At 40.2% G+C, this 25,140-nt stretch overlaps 1 protein-coding gene across 4 annotated transcripts in view; it reads right to left on the bottom strand.

Annotated features, from left to right (window-relative positions):
- The window catches only part of LOC128688590 (nuclear valosin-containing protein-like), a 337,361-nt gene that overhangs the window by 3,228 nt on the left and 308,993 nt on the right, over positions 1-25,140 (bottom strand). For all 4 annotated transcript variants that reach the window (XM_070087530.1, XM_070087528.1, XM_070087533.1 and 1 more), the window contains 3 exons: positions 23,873-23,995; positions 11,072-11,278; positions 3,144-3,398 (listed from right to left, as the gene is read on the bottom strand). In XM_070087530.1, the coding sequence (XP_069943631.1) occupies positions 3,144-3,398; positions 11,072-11,278; positions 23,873-23,995 (585 nt within the window). The remainder of the gene's footprint in view (positions 1-3,143; positions 3,399-11,071; positions 11,279-23,872; positions 23,996-25,140) is intronic.

Below are 25,140 nucleotides of genomic sequence, written 5' to 3'. Positions count from 1 at the left end.
ATTTTAGCAACAGTTGTCTCTTTCCACCGGTGTAGTCTTGAGCGTGGTGATATGATCGTATTTGCCATGGTGTACTCAAAATACTTGTTACTTTCCCTGACAATAGTTTCCCTCAAGGGCTGGTCAAAGAATAGTTCAAAGAATTCCAGTTCATTTGCAGTGTTTCCAAGGGGACAAGTAGGTAGAATTCCACTTTGAGAGTCATCAAAGTGGTGGGGCTTGGGAACAAAATTGGGATTTTGCTGCCAATCCCAGATACAGTTTGCTGGTGGACACTGGACATCATAAGCTGGTTGTGGTGGTAGTTGTAGTTGTGGTGGGGAGGTGGCCGACGCTCCGCTTTGTCCTTGAGCTGAGGAGTCAGCGGCGTGGGCTGGTGAGTCATGCATGGCTGTGGCACTACCATCACCACTACCACCATCACCACCAATACCACCACATACTGATGCCTGTGGTCTATCCATGCCAAGTGTAGCCACATCATCCTCACTTTCACAGTCTATTCCTGGTGTAGGGCCACGGGATGTACTCCGTCCCCTGGGGACTGCACAGGGAACACTACCCGAGCTCATGCGGCGGCGTATATACCGATGCTTCACTGGTGAATATGATTCCTCACTATCACTACTGGAATGATCGTCAAGAGCAGTGGTATTCGTTGTGCGGCTCGCGAGCCGCCAGAGGCTCAATTCACGGCTCATGTCTACTTTTTCTCATTTACTCCCCTCAAGGAAGGTTCCTTGATGTTGGTGAGGGGCTCTTGATTTAGGGAATTGGATCTGTGCTCCAGTTCCCCAAATTAAGCCTGAATGCCTTCCACATCCCCCCCCAGGCGCTGTATAATCCTCCGGGTTTAGCGCTTCCCCCTTGATTGTAATAATAATAATAAATTCTCATTTACTACATTGCACTAGCAGCTCAGTACTACTTAATTTAGTTGAGTTACGCTAACTTGCAGTAGCTGCGGCTCTCTCAATCAATGTGTTTAACCGAAGTGGCTCTCTTGCAAAAATTAGTGAATAACACTGGTCAAGAGCAATAAAATCACAATCCACGTCACTATCATCATTACTCAAGTCTGAGGCCTGGCCACGCGAAAATATTAGTTTTCTCTTGCGACGAGGTATAACTGAATGTGACAGACGTGCCCACACCAGAGGTAGAAGGTTGAGGATCGTCAGGATTTTCTGCACTATTTTCGATGTCCTGGTCATTCCTTTCGGTCACTAATTGATCAAAGCCATAGAATTCGTCTTCATTTCCACTTCCATCAGAGTCCGAACTATCAGATAGGAAGAGGAGAGTCCCAATTCGCCTTGGAGTGAGAGCTGACTTGCGACGAGGCATGGTGAACAAAGGTAACCGAGGTGGCGTTCCCACAATGCTATGCGGGCTCCTAGAATTTTTGTTTACGGCGCGCACACACCATGCAGAACTGTTCTCTCACATGTAGGCCTACCAGCCTTCCCGTGCTAAATTTGACGCCGCTAGAATTTTGGCATAGATCTACGGTTTGTACCCTCAACGTATAGCCATAGATCTATGGCATGGACCCTCATGTAGTGGTGATTTCAGATGTCCTTATGACTCACTTGGGTGTGTGGGTCATGTTCTTGATGCATTCCTGTTAACCCGTAAACGGTCCAAACGTACATAATGTTCTTACCGCTAGTGCGCTAAACGTATGTTTATGTTGTATTTTTCCTGCCTCCAAATTTGGCACAATTGGCCTGAGATGCCTGGTCAGCACAGAATGGGTCTTAATACTCTGTGTGTGCTGTATTAAAAAATCTGGGATCACTTAGTACCTTGTGGGAGCGCTAGTTAAATTGAGGGCAGCAAACACCACTCCCCGTTTAAGAGGAAAGTGACGTTCACCCTGAGTTTAGTGACTTTGAGGTGAATGTGGCCACAAGTGATTGAAGAAATATCAAAAACCTCGATAATAACCCATGTGCAACACCCTTTCAGAATGTCTTATAACCTATACCCTAGGAAAGAGAAACAATTCTGAAACATGTAATAAGGTGTAATTATTTTAGGGTCAGTACTTACTGAGATATGAGGCCCCAAAATTGGCACTTGGTAAACACCTGACGGCAACATCGAGTCCTGCCACTTGCAGAAGTGTTGCTATGTTTTTTTTTTCTCATTTCTAAATTATTTTATATAATTTTTATGTGTGAGTGAGGTGAAAGTGTTGAATGATGAAAGTATTTTCTTTTTGGGGATTTTCTCTTTGGGTCACCCTGCCACGATGGGAGACGGCCGACTTGTTGAAAAAAAAAAAAATTACAATTTATAGTATTATTATTATTATAATCAAAAAGAAGCGCTAAGCCACAAGGACTATACAGCACAATTTATAGTAGCTTTTGTCATTTCATAACCAGAGGGTGCAGTGATAAGTGGTGACATTTGATGAGCCCAAGCGAGGGTGCAGTGACGAGATAAAGGGTGACATTTGATGAGCATCGGCATCTCTGTCTTTGCTTATCTATCTCTGGTTGTCTCTCTGCTTGTCTCTCTCTCTGTCTCAGAGAGAGCCACTGTGAACCAACAGGCATTCTTATGCATTATATCTACAAGTACAGTATAAGACTTTGGATTTTTTGGGGTTATCCTAGGTAATTTACACTATGTATTAGATATAGATAAAAAGAGAGAGACAGATAGACAGAGATAGACACAGATACGGACAGACACACATACAGAGATAGAGCCAGCCAGCAGCCAGTTGGCCAGCCAAGCAGCCAGCCTGCCGAACACTTATTACACATTCCAGAATTTTTTCTCTTTACTTAGGGTATAGGTTATAAGACATTTTGAAAGGGTGTTGCACAAACGTTGCACATGGGTTATTATCGAGATTTTTGATATTTCCTCCAACTCTTGCGGCAACATCCACCTCAAAGCCACTAAACTCAGGGTCAATATCACTTTCCTCTTAAAAGGAGAGTGTTAATATGACATGATATCAGTGAAGGCAAGCTCTCTCTCACACAATGTAAGAAAATAGGTAACTACAAGTCATAATATATGCAAATTAATTTCCTTGAGATACTGTACTGTTCAAATTTTGTACTTTATCTGCAGACTGAACTGAATAACACAAGATATGACAAACTTTCATTCATACAGACCTCCAATGTTATAGATGGCTTGATTTTTCTAAGGGCAGCAGAAAAATGTCTCTTAGCAACAAAGCGGTATACAGGTTGTTCATCGTTCACTGGTGCAGGAGTTGTACAGGATGCTGAGCTGTTTATCACCTCCCTGATAGCTTCCTTACTGGCTAGGTACACCAGCTGGTCACAATCAGCACCAGAGAAGTTGTCACATAGACGAGACACTTCCTCCAAGTTGACATCAGAAGCCAAGCAAGGACACGTCCCATTCTGTAATACATTAGCCATGTTCACAAAATTTATGTACTGTACAGTGTGACACCATTACTGTGTTGCATTCATATTGACTAAATTTCCACATTTGGTTTGGTTCTCAATTTTCCGTTTTTATTCTCTAAATATTTCAATGCCTTTATTCAAAGTCTGGATATTGGACCTACCTGACCTGGGGCTCTGACCATCAGCTAAATTGCAACTTCAAAGCACTGTGCCATTGAAAACAAGAGGGGCAAGCTGGTGCACTGGCCTGGGTAACAACCGAAGCATATAGCAGTGTCTGCCTCTTTGCCCAGTGTTGTGGTAAACTAGATACAATGGAACCCCGAGTTATGGCCGTAATCCATTCCAGGAGATAGGCCTAAAGTCGAAACGGCTTAAAGTCAAAGCAATATTTCCCATAAGAAATAATGTAAATCCAATTAATCTGTTCCGTTCAAAAATATTCACAAAAAAATCAATTTTTTAAGAATAAATACTATAGTTTTACATACAGAAAACAATGAGAAATAAATATAAAGTGCTAATTTTAATGGATAAATGAACATTTAAATCAGTTTTACCTTTATTGAAGAGACTTGTTGGCATATGAAAGAGGCAGGAAAGTTTGTTTGGAGGCAGGACAAGACAGTCCTTCAATATGACACTAATATCAACTCTACAGCTTATTTATCTAACACAATCCATCTAATATGACATAATAAACAATATTAATAACATAGAAACATGATATATACTCTAGAATGAATAAAATATCATATGTCTCTCTCCCTAACCGACAAGTGTTGCTGTGTTGTTGGGTGTATAAGGGCCACTGAAAGATAAGCCTTACATAGTGGTGGTGATGGCGGCAGCAGAGATGGCAGTGTTTTCAGTCGCCCTATATAACTCCAACAACATTGGAGGACTCAGTTTTGTGCTGTTCTTTTTCTCTCGATTAATAGCTTAACTTACTTGCTACACTTTATCACTGGCTGGCGCTATAGCCTTTATTGACCCATGCTGCTTTAGTATCGTACGTATCATAGAATCACTGAAGAAGGCACATTCTCCCCTCTCTCTTCCTCCTCCACTTTGGTGCTCTGCTACAATTTCTTTATTCAATTCTATCGTGTATTTCACTTTCTTTACCAAAGGGCTGCCACTATGAAGTTACTTTGAGTTCATGGTGGCTTATTTCACAGTCACAATCAATAAAAAAGCACTAAACGCAATGAATTTATTGTGAAATGTTTGGATGACTGCTCAGGGTAATGTCCACTCAAGGATAAACAAAGCTAGACCGGCCCACGATGCCTGCATGGGCAGGTGGACAGGTCTGGTATGCCGGCTGAAACTTAGGACAAAATTTAGCAGAAAAAAGCGGTCAAAACTCGAAGTGGCCGATACTCAGGGTTCCACTGTACTTTGACAATTCCAGCCTCGAATGTCTACCTGGAGTGTTCCAAGGGTCAACACCTTTGTGGCTCGGTCCATGACCAAGCCTGCCTCCATACCAATCTCATATTTTTTAAGGAATTTTAATGTATAATACTGATATTTTGCCTTGCAACTTTATGCTGCTTATTAAGGCACATATCTATTAATGTTTCTAAGAACCTTCACCTTTGTGGTCTGGTCTCAGACCCAGTTTTATCTGAATAGAAATCTTAAGAGGAATATTTTTTTTTTTCCAAACAAGTCGGTCATCTCCCACCAAGGTAGGGTGACCCAAAAAGAAAATACTTCCATCAACATTCAACACTTTCACCTCACTCATACATAATCACTGTTTTTGCAGAGGCACTCAGATATGACAGTTTAGAAGTCCTTCCAAACTGTCAATATCCCAAACCCCTCCTTTAAAGTGCAGGCATTGTACTTCCCATTTCCAGGACTCAAGTCCGGCTAACCGGTTTCCCTAAATCCCTTAACTAAATATTACCCTGCTCACACTCCAACAGATTGTCAGGTCCCAAAAACCATTCATCCCCATTCACTCCTCACACACACACACACGCTTGCTGGAAGTCCAGGCCCCTCACCCACAAAACCTCCTGTACCTCTCCCTTCAACCTTTCCTAGGATGACCCCTACCCACTTTACCCTACAGATTTATAAGCTCTACAAGTCATTCTACTTTGTTCCATCCTCTCTACATAACCAAACCACCTCAACCATCCCTTTTCAGCCCTCTGACTAATACTTTTAGTAACTCCACACCTCCTCCTAATTTCCACATTACAAATTCTCTGCATAATATTTATACCACACATTGCCCTTAGACATGATATCTCCACTGCCTCTAGCCTCCTCCTTGCTGCAGCATTTACAACTCATGCTTCACACCCATACAAAAGTGTTGGTATTACTATACTCTTGTAGATTCCCTTCTTTGCCTAATGGATAATGTTTTTTGTTTCCACAGATACCTCAAAGCACCATTCACCTATTTTCCTTCATCAATTCTATGGTTAACCTCATTCTTCATAAACCCATCTGCTGACAAGTCATCTCCCAAATATCTGAACACATTCACTTCTTCCATACTCCCTCCAATGTGATATACAATTTTTCTTTTATCTAAATCATTTGATACCCTCATCACTCTGCTATTATCTATATTCATTTTCAACTTTCTACCTTTACACACCCTCCCAAACTCGTCCACTAACCTTTGTAACCATCAACTCCCATTTTGTATTTGATTCCTCATAATTTAATCCCACCTCTTTCCCAAACACCCTAGCATTTACTTCTTTTACAACCTCATCTATAAATATGTTAAACAACCATGGTGACATTAAGACCTACTTTTACTGGGAAGTAATCTCTCCTTGTCCTACACACCCTAACCTGAGCCTCACTATCCTTGTAAAAACTCTGTACAGCATTTAGTGACTTACTACCTATTCCATACACTTGCAACATCTGCCACATTGCTCTGCCATCCACCCTATCATATGCCTTTTCTAAATCCATAAATACAATGAAAACTTTCCTACCTTTATCTAAATACTGTTCACATATATGCTTCAATGTAAATACTTGATCTGCACATCCCCTACCCATTTTAAAGCCTCCTTATTCATCTGCAATCCTGTTCTCTGTCGTACCTCTAATTCTTTCAATAATAACCGTACCATACACTTACCTGGTATACAGGTCTCCCTCAACATTCACGAGGGTTAGGGGATCAAGAGCCTCGCGAATGTTGAAAAACTGTGAATGTTTGGTGCCCCAATATATTGTAGGGAAATATAATACAATACTGCTTCCTTAACTTGTTGAACCATGAACAATCATAAAATACATGAAAACGTCGTAAATTGTACTAAATACATACGTTATGCCTTAACAACATGTATGTTATTAAATACCACTGCCTCCACCACTGCGGGTCCCTACTACCCTCCCTCCGACCCCCCACAACTGGCAGCCAGCCCTCCCACCACTGTGTGGTGAGTGTTTTGTTTGTTTATTTGCTATTAAACTACAGTAAAAATAATGTCAACCCATTTATGACTGTATATTGGAATGGCTATTCGGACAGGTATTGGAAGATGACATCATGTGTTTACTCTTGAACACAGCAAAGAATCAAACATTTCTGCTACTGCTAATAATAATATAATAAAAATAATAATATAAAAATAATAATACATAATAATAATACATAATAATAATACATAATAATAATAATAATAATAATAACAATAATAATAATAATAAATACGATAGAATTGAAGAAGGAAATTGTACAAAAATACGAGGGTTGAAGCAGTGGTGGAGGAAGTGGTTGACACATTGTCAGTGTGGCTTTGTTTATGCTGGAGTGAGTATTAGTCTCCGTGCTCTTCCAAACATTTCACAATAATTCATTGTATTTGGTGCTTGTAGATTGAGTGTGACTGGAGTGGTTGAGGCAGTGGTAGAGGCAGTGGTAGAGGCAGTGGGTGAGGCAGTGATAGAGGCAGTGGTATTTACTAACATATATGTTATAAATAATAACAGTACATGTTAATATTAATAACATTCATAATAATAATAATAATAATAATAAATGTTATTCATAATGTACTATTATTATTTATAACATATATGTTAGTAAATATCACTGCCTCTACCACTGCCTCTACCACTGTCTCACCCACTGTCTCACCCACTGCCTCTACCACTCTCACCCACTGCCTCTACCACTGCCTCAACTGCTGCCTCACCCACTGCCTCTATCACTGCCTCTACCACTGCCTCACCCACTGCCTTTAGCACTGCTGCCTCACCCACTGCCTCTACCACTCCAGTCACACTCAATCTGCAAGCACCAAATACAATGAATTATTGTGAAATGTTTGGAAGAGCACGGAGACTAATACTCACTCCAGCATAAACAAAGCCACACTGACAATGCGTCAACCACTTCCTCCACCACTCCTTCAGCCCTCGTATTTTTGTACAATTTCCTTCTTCAATTCTATCATATTTATTATTATTATATTATTATTATTAGCAGTAGCAGAAATGTTTGATTCTTTGCTGTGTTCAAGAGTAAACACATGTCACCTTCCAATACCTGTCCGAATAGCCATTCTAATATGCAGTCATGGATGGGTTTACATTATTTATACTGTAGTTTAAGAGCAAATAATGAACAAACAAAACACTCACCACACAGTGGTGGGAGGGCTGGCTGCCAGTTGTGGGGGTCGGAGGGAGGGTTGGCGGTTGGAAATTCGCGAATGTGTGAAGCCCGCAAAAGTTGAAAACGTGAATGTTGAGGGAGACCTGTACTCAGTAAACTTATTTCCGTATAATTTTTTACAATCTCTTTTGTCCCCCTTCCCTTGATATAAAGGAACTATACATGCTCTCTGCCAGTCCTTACGTACCTTTCCTATTTCATACATTTATTGAACAAAAATACCAACCACTCCAACACTATATCCCCCCCTGCTTTTATAATTTCTGTCATGATCCTGTCAGTTCCAGCTGCTTTACTTCCCTTTCACTCTATGTAATGCCTCACGCACCTCCTCCACATTTGCATATGGCTCTTCTTCACTCATAAAAGATGTTATACTTCCCTGGCCAGTGCATGAAATTAATGCCTCCCTTTCTTCATCAACATTTAAAAGTTCCTCAAAATATTTCCACCATCTTCCCAATACCTCCAACTCCCCATCTCCTAGCTCCCCTACTCTGTTTTTAATTGACAAATCCATTTGTTCCCTAGGCTTTCTTAACCTGTTTACCTCACTCCAAAATTTTTTCTTATTATCAGCAAAATTTGTTGACAGTGCCTCACTCACTCTATTATTTGCTCTCCTTTTGCACACACTCACCGCTCTCTCTACCTTTCTTTTACTCTCCATATACTCCACCCTTCTTATGTCACTTCTGCTTTGTAAAAACCTCTTGTAAGTGACCTTCTTCTCTGCTATTGCACCCTTTACCTCATCATTCTGCCAATCACTCCTCTTTCCTCCTACACCCACCCTCCTGTAACCACAAACTTCTGCCCACATTCTAACACTGCATTTTTAAAACTATCCCACCCCTCTTCATCCCTCCACTATTGATACCCGCACTAAGCCACCTTTCTGCCAATAGTTGCTTATATCTCACCCTAACTTCCTCCTCCCTTAGCGTATAAACTTTCACCTCTCTCTTATTTGCTGTTGCCCTTTTCCTTTTGCCCCATCTACTTCTTATTCTAACTGTAGCTACAACTAAATAATGACCCTTGCAGCTCGGTCTGGGACTGGGATTTTCTGATGATTACCTGTTCAACCAGGAGAGAACATGTTAGTGAGAATGTTCATTTCAAACATTAGTACATACAGTGGGCATCATAAATATTCATGCACAAACCAATCACACAATAGTTTATAGTGAAAGGCCTCACTATAAACTTTTGAGTTAGAAAATCCTAAAGGGATTAGTACCAAATTTGCACACAAAAATCACTCCCTATGAAAGCAAAAGACTCAGCAGGAGATGCAATATTCCCCAATGAAAAGCACGGGTGCCACGAATACACTAAGAGACAACACAATAAGTGTCAGGGGACCAAGACTGTTCAACTGCCTCCCAGCATACATAAGGGGGATTACCAACAGACCCCTGGCTGTCTTCAAGAAGGCACTGGATAGGCACCTAAAGTCAGTACCTGATCAACCGGGCTGTGGTTTGTATGTCAGTTTACGCATGGCCAACAGTAACATCCTGGTTGATCAGACCACAAGGCCTGGTCACAGACTGGGCCGTGGGGGCATTGATCCCTAAAACCCCTCTAGGTATAAGTATACTTCTGGTATAAGTGAGGGGTTCCTCACCTAAACTATTACTTCATAGGATTACTCTTCCTCTTGATGCACTACGATACTACGTGCCGCAAAATGCCCTTCTCACACTATACCACTCACTTATTTATCCATACCTCACCTATGCTATTTGTGCTTGGGGATCAACTGCAGCAACACACCTAAAGCCAATAATAACCCAACAAAAAGCTGCAGTAAGAATAATCACTAAATCCCATCCCTGGCAAAACCCCCCACCCCCACTCTTCATAGATCTAAACTTACTCCCTGTTCAGTACATCCACACTTACTACTGTGCAATCTACATCTACAGAACCTAAAATTCCAATATTAACTTCGACCTAAAATGCTTTCTTGATAGTTGTGACAGAACCAACAGGCATAACACCAGACACAAACATCTCTGATATTCCCCATGTCCGACTAAACCTTTACAAAAATTCAATGTATGTCAAAGGCCCTAAAATCTGGAACACCCTACCTGAAAACTCTAGAGCTGCGGGCACATTCATCACCTTCAAAACTACCATTAGAAAACATCTTATCTCCCTGATGCACCCTGTCAACTAATTACACGAATACCACCTGGTGGTTCACACTTACACTCACTCACCCATTTGACCATAAACAGAAATATCAATCTCAATCTTAAAATAATGAATCCTAACTAGGCATAAGCTGGCCTGTGATACTCCAATACTGAAACTATGTATTGTGCCAAAACAAAAGCATTCACACTGCTAAACTCACAAACTAGTATTTAGTCACTTAGCCATAATACCAACTTACCTCATAATTTGTAATATTTTAAAGTTAAGAATTAATCTAAGTCTGCCCAAAATGCCTAGCCATGCTAGGTGTTCTAGTGGCCCCCTCTGTAATTAGTATTTTACTACATGTAAACCACACAATAACCAAATTCTGTAAACTCAGCATTGTAATCCTTTTAGAGAATAAACTTTGAATTTGAATTTGATAAGGCTAACTTGTAGAGGATAGAAATCATTACCCTTCTCATACCTGCTTACTGGTACTCTAGATTTTTGGGTTAGAGGATGCAATATACCCAAGCTAAAAAACCAGAGGAGCTTCCTGGGTTGCATGCTAATGACTGTACCATGACCATTTGCAAAAGAATTAAAAAAAAAAAAAAATCACCATGCTCTAGTCGAGCTGTGGAAAATTATCATGACCCCCCCCCCCCCCATTTTCCACTCAGGCTAAATTATACTACTATGGGTGTTAGTCTCATTCAATCTTTGTCATGACTATGTTCAAAATTAAATGAAAATCAAATTTAACATTAATTTGAATCTCACAGTTATACATTAGCCAATAAAATATAAGCACTTAAAATGTTCTTACCTTTGTTCGAGCCTGAAAAATCGATACTCTTCCTAGATGGTCTGGCACATCTATGTAGAGGAGTGTATCAAACCTTCCTGGTCGAGTTACTGCTGGGTCAAGAATGTCAGGACGATTGGTAGCAGCTATAACATAAACATCATCGCGCTTTGTGAATCCATTCATCTCTGTCAGTAGTGTGTTTACTATGGTAGTCTTACTGCCACTCTGTTAGATAGGCATTACAATTATTAAGAAAGTGTATATAAAATGGCTTTACTCTAAAAAATCTGATGGTTAACAAATTTTCCTTTGATGCTAATGTAAATCATTTTCATTGCACAGCAGACCAATCAATGATTATCCAGCAACTTCTTATTCAGTGTTTAACATTATCTGTTTTTTTTTTTTTTTTTGTGCATAGCACTTGAACAGATATGAAAAAGGAATGTGTAAACAAGAAGGACTATAAAAGACCACTGACCAATGTGATTATCAGATGTGTTTAAATTGAGTAGAACTTTTTCTTGATGATCCTGGCTAATTAATGATTAACTGCAGTTTGATGCCAATATTAAAATCTATGCCCTTCTGGCAAGACAGTGATAGGGTGATTGATGCTGAAAGTGTTTCTTTTTCAGGTCACCCTACCTCGGTGAGAGACAGCCATGGTGGTAACCCTCTCACTGTCGATACCTCCTGCTCATAAACTTGGTCTCAGTGTCAAAGAATTTAAAAAAAATATATTTTTCTTATGAAACGATATAGAATCTTTTCCTGATGGTAAAACATCAAAAGTACGAAATTTGATGGAAAACGTACGGAATTATGCTCTCGCAAAGTTAGCGGTGTCAGCAATATTTAAGCATCGGCGATTTTGCTCACTTTGAGCCCTATTTTCGGCCAATTCCATTGTTCCGGTCAATGAGACTCATAGCTATTTTGTTCTATTAACTGAGTAAAAAAAACTGCCCATTTACTGATTTCAACTACCCAATAAAGTGATCAGAAATTAGTAATTTAGCCAATTTCATACACAATTCAAGGAAGGCCAATTTCAAAATAGGGTCCAGAATTAACAATGCAAACATTCCTAGCACTAAAATAGCATTTTCTCTGTTCAATAGTCACGTCTCCAGGCCCCTCTTATATTACGCTTGCTTTCCATTTTGAATTTTCATTCACACAAAAAATAGAAGATTTACTGTTATGTAGACTATTGCATTATTGTAAAAATGGTATAATATCAGCGCATTTGTGAAAGCATATTAGACCCACCAGTTGACGTGTATTGGATGTTGGATGTGATTTGTTTACTATTGAACATCAGCAAAAACCGAGTATTTCTGCTACTTTGAGCTCAATTTCAAGGTACTTTTTATCCATAAAACTTTCAAAATCATCTCTAGTTTTGTAACATATCTCCCATTCTATCAAATTAGACCAAGAAAACAAGAATACAATCATAAATACCATACGAAAATACACCCCAAAGTCGCTGTTTTAAACAAAAAAAAAAAAACACAGTTGGAGTATTTTTTGTTTCATTATGTACAGCATGCTGCATGATTTTTCTTTATACAGCACACACTGACCACTCAGACCCATTCTCTCATATGGAAGCCTACCAGCTTTCTCCTGCAAGATTGGAAGCTGCTAGAATTTTGGCGTACTATTACGGGACCAACACTGGCTTGCAAACCCTAATACAATGGACCCCCGCTTAACGATCACCTCCCAATGCGACCAATTATGTAAGTGTATTTATTTAAGTGCGTTTGTACGTGTATGTTTAGGGGTCTGAAATGGACTAATCTACTTCACAATATTCCTTATGGGAACAAATTTGGTCAGTACTCGCTAGAATTTTGGCGTACTATTACGGGACCAACACTGGCTTGCAAACCCTAATACAATGGACCCCCGCTTAACGATCACCTCCCAATGCGACCAATTATGTAAGTGTATTTATTTAAGTGCGTTTGTACGTGTATGTTTAGGGGTCTGAAATGGACTAATCTACTTCACAATATTCCTTATGGGAACAAATTTGGTCAGTACTCGCACCTGAACATACTTCTGGAATGAAAAAATATCGTTAACCAGGGGTCCACTGTATTACGGGACTGAAAGTGAAAGGGTTAACCCTTTGAAGGTCCTAGAATTTAAAAAAAATTGTTATTTATTATGAAATGGTAGAGAGACTTTCTGAAGGCAATAAAACAAAATGTATGAAATTTGATGAAATTAAACTCTAAAATTTTACTGCGTCAGCAATATACATGCATCAGCGATTTTGCCCACTTTGACTCCTATTTTAAGCCAATTACATTATTCCAATCAACAAAATTCTTAGCTATTTTGCTAGTATTACCTCTATTTTATCAACTGAGCACAAGAAACTCCCCAATTAACTATTTAACTACCCAATACAGTGATCAGAAATTGGTAATTTGGCCAATTTCACACAAAATTTAAAATATTCCAATTTCAAAATAGGGTCCAGAATAAACAATGCAGGCATTCCTGGCCTAAAATAACATTTCCTCTGTTTATAAGTTATGTTTCCAGGCTTTACACATGAATTCCATTTTGATTTTTTATTTACATAAAGAATTTTTATTCACACCAAAAAATAGAAGATTTACTGTTATGCAATATTGTTATAATTGTATAAATAATATCACCACATTCATGAATATATATTAGATCCACCAGCTGATGTGTATTGGACACGTGACGTCATTTGTTTACTCTTCAACATCGGCAAAAATCAAACATTTCCGCTACTTTCAGCTCAATTTTAAGTTATTTTCAGTACTAAAAACAGTCAAAATCATCTCTATTTCTATAATATATCTACCACTTTATGAAACGAGATACGACGAATACAACCATAAAAACCACACGAAAATACACTGCAAATTAGGTGTTTTAATCCAAACACATGGTCCCCCTTTTTTTTCTCATTATGCACTGTGTGCTGCAGGACTCGTATATGGTACACACTTACCACATAGATGCAATCTCTTATATCTAGGCCCAAATTTACCACTCACAGCTTATCTGAGTGAGCTGAGCTCATGAAGTAGATCTACAACTTGGACCCTCAAAGAGTTAAAAAAAAATCTTTTAATATAGATTGATTCACGATCTTTAAATTAACCAAAATAAATAGTAGCAGTAATAATATTGATGGGGAAAATTACTAAACCCACAGGGATCATACAACACTTGCAAAATGCAAGGTAGAGTACTCTGACTTGATTTAACCCTTTCAGGGTCCGTGCCGTAGATCTACGGCTTTACGTTGAGGGTCTAAACCATAGATCTACGCCAAAATTCTAGCGGCGTCAAATTTAGCGCGAGAAGGCTGTTAGGTCTACATCTGAGAGAATGGGTCTGGGTGGTCAGTGTGCGCACTATAGAAAAAATCTAGACGCCCACATGGCATTGTGGGAACGCTGCCAAAGTAGCTTTGTTCATCGTGGCTGGCAGCAAGGAAGCTCTCACTCCCCACTCACTCTCTGGGCGAATTCTGACTCGCCTCTTCACAACTTACAATTCTAAGACTGATGGAACTGGAGCTGAAGAGGAATTCTATGGTTTTGAACCATATGGTACCATTGAACCATATGGTACAATGGTGCCATGTCATACAATGGTATATGATACAATGGTACCATATGGTACATTGTACTATATGGTGCATTGTACCATATGGTACATTGTACAATATGGTACATTTTACCATATGGTACATTTTACCATATGGTACATTGTACCATATGGTACATTGTACCATATGGTGCATTGTACCATATGGTACATTGCACCATATGGTACATTGTACCATATGGTACATTATACCATATGGTACATTATACCATATGGTACATTGTACCATATAGTACAGGGTACAGGGACCCCAATGGAAATAAGTCTGTCTGACTTTTTTTGGGTTATCCTAGGTTCTCCAAACATATGCTGCTATGTATGATAATCTATGTAAATAAACTTACTTACGATGCCACATGCACTTGAGTAAGTTTATTCAGGTGTACACATACAGTTAAATAGATTATCATACATAGCAGCATATGTATAAAATCATAGGGAGCCTTTTATCTGTACCATATGGTGTCCTGTACTGTATGGTACCCTGTACTGTATGGTACCCTGTACTGTATGGTACCCTGCACCATATGGTACCCTGCACCATATGGTACCCTGCACCAAATGGTATCCTGTACTGTATGGTACCCTATACATATAGTACAATGTACCATATAGTACCCTGTAACATATGATACCATGTACCATATGGTCAGTAAATGGTGTTGGTGGCACAAGACACCAGCCAAGACTGAGTGAGTGGCGACGCAAGCTAGCTAATGACTTGGCAGTTTCCAAGACAAAGCGCTTTGTCATCCACCTCAAGGAACATGTCGAGTTCCTGTACATTTGTAAATATATAATAGAACATTACTAATATACAACATTTTTGCATATTTTTTTTGTAAACAATTATTGTAAAATGAAATAATGATGAAAATATTAGTGTGTTTATTTTGTTGAATACAACAGTACTATGGAAAATTTCATATGGGGTTACCTGTATGTACCTCAACATTAAATTCATACACATAATCTCATTGGGAGGCGACAACCATATATTGTTTATAGTAGTTACCCCGTGTAGACATGTGAGAAAACTTAGCCACCCCTGGTCACTGCAGGTTGCTCCTTCGACCTCACAATCTTACCCATATCTATCCGAGACCAGTATGAAGTGGATAGCACCCACAAGTACGGTGCTATTAATTAATTGTGGACTGTATAGATTATATTGGTTTGACTGAATGAAAGGGGGGAGTAGGTTACACACACATATATCCATCAAGGAAAAAACACTTGTATATAATACCACCGCTTACCAGATATTCTCTGGTCACTTGATGTAGCTGGATCACCCACAACCCATCCAATTACAACATACCTAACTGGCCAGTATCAGTTTGCTATAACTAGAAGGGTTACTTAACTGTGGGTGATTGATGCTCCTTATTTCCTCCATTCACCATGTCATTTCGATGTCCAGCTACACCGATACGGTTCTTATTTCAACAGGACGAAGTATCTGTTGGTTTGTCCTGGTTTAGAAATCGTGACTCCATAAACTCCGCTTTCCTCGGGGCAGGAACCACGAGGTTAACAGATGCTCACTCGGAGAACACCGACTCATTTCACTTCACACATTCTCGTAACTTAGTGTTATTATCACTGATTACTTCACAGCCCACCATACGGTTTAACGTCTCATAACTATTATGCACATTAGAGGTCCCTCCATTAAGATCTGAGACTGATGAGTGATGATTAAATCACGGGTATTTTCCCCTGAACACACTCCATGGCGTCACGCCAGTTCACTGTGCTTACCATTATTTACTAATTTTACCACTTTATTATGATGGTCCCGTAAATCACGTTCCCCCACTCTACACCAGGAACAGTTACGACACTTCCTATTATGAAGTGAGGCTTATGTTAATCCTTAGGCCACCGTGGATGCCAATTTCCTGGTCCCATCTTTTTTCCCAGCCTCTTAACTCCATTCAAAACACTCCCACCTCCTCTCCCCTCTGCCTATCCGCGCAGGCGCAGCGGTTCCCTGTTGGTTCTTTTCCATTTTCAAATACATTTTTTGACCCATATCAGCACATTAAACACCTATTAGGCACTATAGCTTCGGAAAGTTAAAATATTTTCCACAAGTACCATATGGTACAATGAACCATGTGGTATCACTGTACTGTATGGTACAATGTACCATATGGTACCATAAGGTACCATTGCACCATATGGTACCATAAGGTACCATTGCACCATATGGTACCATAAGGTACCATTGCACCATATGGTACCATAAGGTACCATTGCACCATATGGTACCATAAGGTACCATTGCACCATATGGTACCATTGTATCATATGGTACCACTGTACCAAATGGTGCCATTGTGCTATATTCTACCATATGGTACCATTGTATCATATGGTACCACAGTACCAAATGGTGCCATTGTGACATTCTACCATATGGTACCATTACACCCTATGGTGCCATTGTACCATATGGTACCATTATATTCAACACCATAACCGCTCTAATATTTTCATCATTTTGTTTACAATAAACTTGCAAACAAGTTTTGTAAGCAATATAATGATAAACAAATTAGTGCAGTTATTGTGTTGAATACAATGAGTGTACACTTATACAATATACATTATACTGGTCTCACAGGCCACAAATGTTACTAGAAAAAGAAAAAAATTAGAAAAGAAAAGAAAAAAGTATAAAAAACGTAAAATAAAAAAATGCGATTTTGCAAAGTCGCTGATGTTGCCGCCACCTGGTCATTTTGGGTTAACTTCCCGCCGCTGTATCTCGGTAAGTACTGATCAGAATTTTTTTTTTTGGTTTATTACCTTCACAAAAGTATTATCTGTAATTCTGTAAGAAAAAATAATTTTTTTTTTTGTACAAAATTTCTTGGACAATGGGGCACCCCTTCAGATTTTGGCCTTGGACCCTGAAAGGGTTAATGAAGGAAAGGGTAGCTCAAAAAGCTAAAAAAGAAAGAAAGAAAAAAACCACTTTCTATCATCCACTCTACTATAAATTATCCAAGTCATTACAGTAGACCCCCAGTTTACGATATTATTTCATTCCAGAAGTATGTTCAGGTGCCAGTACTGAACGAATTTGCTCCCATAAGGAATATTGTGAATTAGATTAGTCCATTTAAGACCCCCAAACATACACGTACAAACGCACTTACATAAATACAATTACATAATTGGTCGCATTGGGAGGTGATCGTAAAGCGGGGGTCCACTGTATTATAATCATTGGGAAGTCCTAAACACACAGGGATCATACAGTGCCTGAAGAATGGAGTGTAATAGTGGTTCATTTCAAGGAAGAAGAGAATAGCTCTAAGTCAAAAGCTTTTCATCAAGGCTTCTTCCTGGAAGGGATTACTTAATACAAACTTTTATCTTACTTATTTTTTACTCTATCATGACTGAAATCTGACTTACGTGTGCTTATACAGCATAATTACTTTTACAGTTTCTTGCACCAAACAAAGAACTTGGTTAATATATGATAGATAAATAAAGACAAAATTAAGTCACAAGTGTTTAATTAATGTTGTGAGCCTCTCACAATTAAGCCGTAAACGGTCCAAAAGTATACAGTGGTCTCCCGCTTTTCGTAGTTCCCGGCAATCGTAAAATTTGCCAATCATAGGGGTATTTTCGTATAAACATGGACTCGTTTTTCATAGGTTGACTCGCGAGTCGTAGTTCGTCCAGGACGCGTACCCACGGCATGAGCCGGGGCGGCAGCCAGTCTGGCATTGTTTACCAGTGAGCGAAGGTCCCCTCACGTGCTCCAGCGAAATATTTCATAATATTCCATTTATTTTAGTGCTTGCAAGTGTGGCCCGGTGGCCTGGTGGCTAAAGCTCCCGCTTCACACACGGAGGGCCTGGGTTCGATTCCCAGCGGGTGGAAACATTTCGACACGTTTCCTTACACCTGTTGTCCTGTTCACCTAGCAGCAAATAGGTACCTGGGTGTTAGTCGACTGGTGTGGGTCGCATCCTGGGAGACAAGATTAAGGACCCCAATGGAAATAAGTTAGAAAGTCCTCGATGACGCACTGACTTTCTTGGGTTATCCTGGGTGGCTAACCCTCCGGGGTTAAAAATCCGAACGAAATCTTATCTTATAAATTACCATGGCTCCAACGAAAGCTCCTAGTGCCAAGCCTGTGGTAAAGAAGGTGAGAAATACGATTGAATTTAAGAAAACCATCATTGAACAATATGAAAGTGGTACAAGTGTGGCCAAACTGTCCAGGATGTATAAGAAACCCTACACAACCTTATGTTCCATAGTGGCCAAGAAAAAGGAAATAAAGGATGCTGTTGTTGCAAAGGGAGTAACTATGCTGACAAAAATGAGATCACCAGTACTGGAAGAGGCTGAGAAGTTATTATTGGTGTGGATAAATGAGAAACAATTAGCAGGAGATACTCTTATGACTTCAATTATTTGTGAAAAGGCTAGGCAGTTGCATGAAGATTTGGCAAAGAAATTGCCTGCAAATAGTGGTGAAGTGAGTGAATTTAAGGCCAGCAAAGGCTGGTTTGAGATTTAAGAACCGTACTGGCATACACAGTGTGATAAGGCATGGTGAGGCTGCCAGATTGGACCACAAGGCGGCTGAAAAATATGTGCATGAGTTCCAGGAGTACATAGAGGCTGAAGGACTGAAACCTGAAGAAGTATTCAATTGTGACGAAACAGGCCTCTTTTGGAAGAAAATGCCAAAGAGGACCTTCATTACACAAGAGGAAAAGGGAATGCCAGGACACAAGCCTATGAAAGACAGGCTGACACTAATGTTCTGTGCTAATGCTAGTGGGGATTTCAAAGTGAAGCCATTACTAGTGTACCATTCTGAAAATCCCAGTGTTCAGGAAAAACAATGTTATGAAGAGTAAATTGTGTGTGTTTTGGAAATCTAATAGTAAAGCATGGGTCACGAGGGAAATTTTTGTCGAGTGGTTCAATGAAGTGTTTGGCCCTAGTGTGAAGGAGTATCTCCTGGAAAAGAAATTCGATCTCAAGTGCCTGCTAGTAATGGACAATGCACCTGCTCATCTTCCAAACTTGGATGACCTAATTTTCGAGGAGTTTAGGTTCATCACAGTAAAGTTCTTGCCCCCGAATACCACTCCTCTCCTCCAACCCATGGACCAGCAGGTTATTGCAAACTTTAAAAAACTCTACACAAAAGCAATGTTTCACAGGTGCTTGACTGTGACCACAGACACTCACTTGACCCTACGGGAATTTTGGAGAGAACACTTCAGTATCCTCCACTGCATAACCCTTATAGGTATGGCTTGGGAGGGAGTGACTACCAGGACTTTGAACTCTACCTGGAGAAAATTGTGGCCAGATTGTGTCGACAAGAGAGATTTTGAAGGATTTGGGACTGACCCTAATGAGCCTGTCTGATGTAAAATCAATTGTGGCACTGGCGAGTTCCATGGAGTTGGATGTGAGTTTGGAGGATGTGGAAGAATTGGTGGAAGACCACAATGAAGAGCTCACCAATGAGGAGCTGCAAGAGCTTCAGCAGGAACAGGAACACATCGCAGCTCAGAATCTTGCTGCAGAGGAGGAAGAGAGATGGAAGAAGGTGCCTTCTTCAGAAATTAAAGAGATTTTTACTATGTGGGGTAAGATGGAAAGCTTTATGGAGAAACATCACCCTAACAAGGTTGTTGCAAGCCAGGTTGGCAACATGCACAGTGACAAAGTCTTGGGCCATTTTAGGGAAGAGTTAAAGAGACACCAGAAACAGAGCTCTCTCCACAGTTATTTTGTGAGACAGGACTCCAGTGACTCTCAAGGTGGTCCTAGTGGCATTAAGAAACAGAGAAGAGAAGCAACCCTGCAAATGGTACCTGAGGTGTTGATGGAAGGGGATTCCCCTTCCAAACTATAAACAATCCACTCTCTCTCCTCCTCCAGTCTCCCATACAAATTGATTCGTAAATCGTAAATTTTGTTTATAGTAACGGCTCCAGGAACGAATTAATTACGAAAAATGAGGGACCACTGTATATACGTTTTTACCGCTACTGCCCCAAACGTATATTTACGTTTTATTTCTCATTCCTTCAAAATTGGTGCGATAGGCCTGAGTCACCTAGACATGAGAGAATGGATGTGCGCACTCAGTGTGCGCAGTATCAAAAAAATCTGGGACGCCTGGGTACCGCATGGTAGGACCAGTTACATTCAGCTCCGTCTTGGGTCAACATTATGGCACATCCTCGTGATTCACTCACACCTCGTCGTATTAGCACTCTATTATTCGAGGAAAGTGATATGGAAGGTCGGTTTAGTGGATTTGATGCAGATGTGGCTACTAATAATCAAGGAAATAGTGAATATATAGACAATAACCCAGATGACCCTCAGCCCATCACCTCTGGGGTGGCCAGTGTGGCCACACCAGACCCTAGGCCAAGCACTTCTGGGGTGGCCAGTGTGGCCACACCAGACCCTGGGCCAAGCACCTTTGGAGTGGTGAGTGTTACACATAGGCAACTACGCAAGAGGAAACTATAATTTTCCCGGTGTTTTAGTGATAGCGAAAGTGATATAAGTGATGATGAGATAGATTTTATGCCATTAGAGGATTCGTCTCTTGACAGTGACCATTATTCACCAGTGAAGCGTACTTTTAGGCATCATTACCTATGTTCAGGCAGTGTGCCATTTGCAGTTGGCGGCAAGGGTTGTGGCAGGTCACGATCCAAAACCCCTGCTACTGAGAGTGAAAGTGATCATGAATGTGAATATGCGGGGATGGAGGAAATAGTGGTGGGTGGCACGGTGCTTGGACCACATGGCGCGGTGGGTGGACAGACAAAGGACCACCCAGCACCCCGTCAACCATGTGCTGCCTCCACTCCTGTCCTCCCTCCTGCTTCCCCACACCCCATGCCAGAGGTCCACCCTGCAACATTTGACCGAGAGTGGAACTGGACACAAAGTATATTCGTGCCAGAGCCTTTTGATTTTGATGCGAGTGGAAGTGGCATCCTGCCAGAATGTCCCATAATGAATGAGTCTACAGAATTAGACTTTTTCCAGTTATACTTTGACGAGCCTATAATGAACTTGATAGTGACCCAGACGAACAATTATTACCGTTATATCATGGACAATACACCAGAGGTTGGGGAATCGTCACGGCTGTGCAGATGGAAAGATACAACAGTGGATGAAGTGTATTTATTTCTTGCCACTGTCATGCTTATGCCACATACCTATAAGAACAATATACGTAACTACTGGGCCACAGACTACTTTATCAGTACTCCTGTCTTCCGTGACCTCCTTCCCTGCAACAGATTCATTCTGTTGCTACGAATGTTGCACTTCTCAGACAGGAATAGGCCCAACAGAAATGACCTTCTATACAAAATCCGGGAAGTGTTTATCTATATGAAGAAGAAATTCAGTGCCTACTTTTATCCCTTCAAGAATATTGTTGTTGACGAGTCCTTGATTCTGTTCAAGGGACGCTTGTCATTCAAACAACATATACCAAGCAAATGTCATCGCTTTGGTATAAAACTTTTTATGTGTGACTGTGAGTGGTCTTGTGTTGGATGCGATTGTATACACCGGGAAAAACACACTCGACAATACCAGATGCATGTTGGGCATTTCTGGTGATGTTGTTCGAAAAATGATGGAACCATACCTTGGCAAGGGCCATACATTGTACACAGACAACTGGTATACAAGCCCTATGCTCGCTGATTTCCTACGTGTGAACAATACTGATATATGTGGAACAGTGAGAAGGAATAGAAAACATATGCCAAGGTTCAGTGGAGGCAGTATTGAAGGTACATGGCAAGCATTTCATGCCAATGGCATCATGGCACTGATGTGGCATGACAAACGGGATGTGACATTGCTGTCAACCATCCACAGAAACGAGATGGTACAAACAGACAAAGTGAACAGGGAGACCAATGAACGTATTGTCAAGCCAGCTGCTGTTGTCAACTATACAAACAATATGCAACTCGTTGACAAGTGTGACATGATGATAGGGTTCGTTGACTGTGTGCGTAGGAGTCGCAAGTGGTATATAAAACTGCTTTTTCACCTTGTAGACATTGCAGTGCTCAATGCGTTCAATATGTACGAAATAAAGACTGGAAAACGACAACGTTTTGCAGAATTCTCCCTGAATGTCTTAAAACAGATAGCAAAAAGTATGGTACCACACCTGTACCTGCCCCTCAACAGCGACCTGTCACACCATAACCTGTCCCCCAACCACAACCACAGCCAGTGGGGGAAGTGCCAGACCGAATCATCCCTAACTGTCACTACTTGGTACCAATACCACCTACCCCAAAGAAGAAGCATTCCCAGAAAAAGTGTGTTGTGTGTGCTACCACCACAAAATGACCCCAACAGCGAAAGGACACACGATAGATTTGTCACCAGTGTGGGGTGGCACTCTGTTTGAATCCACGCTTCATGGAGTATCATACAATTGTGGAGTTCTAGAAACATAAGTGGGACATGTAAATACTTGTATATAGTTGTAGATGATAATGTGTGATTCAGCCAGGTGTGCAAAATCACCTGTCAGTGTGTACATATGTGTCTGTAACAATATGATAACAATTTTGTATATATTATTGGTGTATAAGCAACAAATGACATTGAAATCGAAATAATTACTGTAAAACATAAGTATCATATCAAGAAAACCAAGAAAAGTAAAAAAAAAAAAGGGAAAAAACAGTAAATATGTAGAGTTTCTGCAAGCGGCAGCGCTCCATGTTGCCGTCAGGTGATCGCCAAGTGCCAACTTCGCGACCTCATATCTCAGTAAGTACCGACCCTAAATTTTTTTTATCCTATAACACTTAGAAAATGTGCTCCTTTTTTCTATAAAAAAAAAACTATTTTTTTATTTTTCAAAATATTCGGGGCACTGGGGTAGTGAACGTGTATATACGTTTGGACCGCTTACTGGTTAATATGCATAAGTTAAGAGTCTAGTGAAGATCTACATCAGGCACCTCAATTTAAGTGAGAAAAGTTAAATATGTTTATATAGTAAGATAAATGAAAGTTTATTCCTGCAGCCAACAAAACATAATGAGACAATGAAGGACATAATAAACTTACATCAGATCCTTTCCTTCTGACTGGACAAAGTGAATCAAATTCATCAAAGAAGATAACACAAGGGGCTACATTGCGTGCACGCTGGAACACTTCTCGTACGGCTCTCTCACTCTCTCCTTGGTACTGAAAATTGCAAAAAGATTTCATTGTGTTAGCATGTTACAGAATATTGTATAAGAAGACAATGGAACACTGTTACATAGCACAGACATCTGTGAAGTAAAACACCCTTTCCCTGGATACAGATAATTCATGTGCTTCAGCTGTCCATTTTCTTACTCAAGGATTTTCCGAAATAGCTTTGATTGTGTTTTACAATGTGCGTAATTTTTTTTGTTGGCTCCAAGATTCCACAGGATTTTATTAAAAGTTTGGATTTTATTTTAGGAGACTTTTATCAAAACTGAGGTAAAAAAGCATGGTTTTCATGGTGCCATGAGCACAAAGTATATCCTCAAAGATACTTCTCATCTCAATGCAACGAATCAGAAGCCTTCTGGGGGGAGTTTGAATGTGGTGTCACTCGGGTGTTGTCGACTGCTATTGGCTGGGAGCTCCAGCAGTCTTCAGTACTGTCTAGTGTTGAAGGAGCACCATGTCCAACCTCACTCTCTAGATATTTCACCAATTTACACCACTCCAGAATGGGAGTAAGTTACTGAATGTGTTTCCAGTGCATTATTGTCTGAACCTCATTTTGAGGCATTGAGAAGTAACAAATGAATGCACTTGAAGTTTTGTTTACCTTTTTTGTATCAAATATGAGTCGTGGCCCGACAGTGATAGAACATCACGTGCCACTGCATGGTAATTATTTGAGGTGAAAACCGACAATGGTGATAAGAAATGTGGCAATGAAGATATCATATATCATCGATTAAGAGATAACAAATAGACCATCCTTGTCATTAATAGCTAACAATTGCATGCTGAATCAAATTCATTGATATATAAGTACAGTGGACCCTCGCATACTGTTGGCATCACATAACGTTAAATCCGCATACCGATACATTTTATCACTAAAATTTTGCCTCGCATACTGCTAAAAAACTCGCTCAATGCTATTCGTCCGAGACGCTTCTAATGTGCGGCCTGAGCCAGCTTCACATGTTCCGCCGGTGGCATTGTTTACAAGCCAGCCTCCGCGGTAACATCCAAGCATACAATCGGAACATTTTGTATTATTACAGTGTTTTTGGTGATTTCATCTGCAAAATAAGTGACCATGGGCCCCAAGAAAGCCTCTAGTGCTAACCCAGTGGTAA

The sequence above is a fragment of the Cherax quadricarinatus genome, chromosome 2 (assembly GCF_038502225.1).
Source record: "Cherax quadricarinatus isolate ZL_2023a chromosome 2, ASM3850222v1, whole genome shotgun sequence".
In the NCBI taxonomy this organism is placed as follows: Eukaryota; Metazoa; Arthropoda; class Malacostraca; order Decapoda; family Parastacidae; genus Cherax; species Cherax quadricarinatus.
The sequence above is the reverse complement of the archived record's forward strand: the minus strand, read 5'-3'. Positions and strand labels throughout refer to the sequence as shown.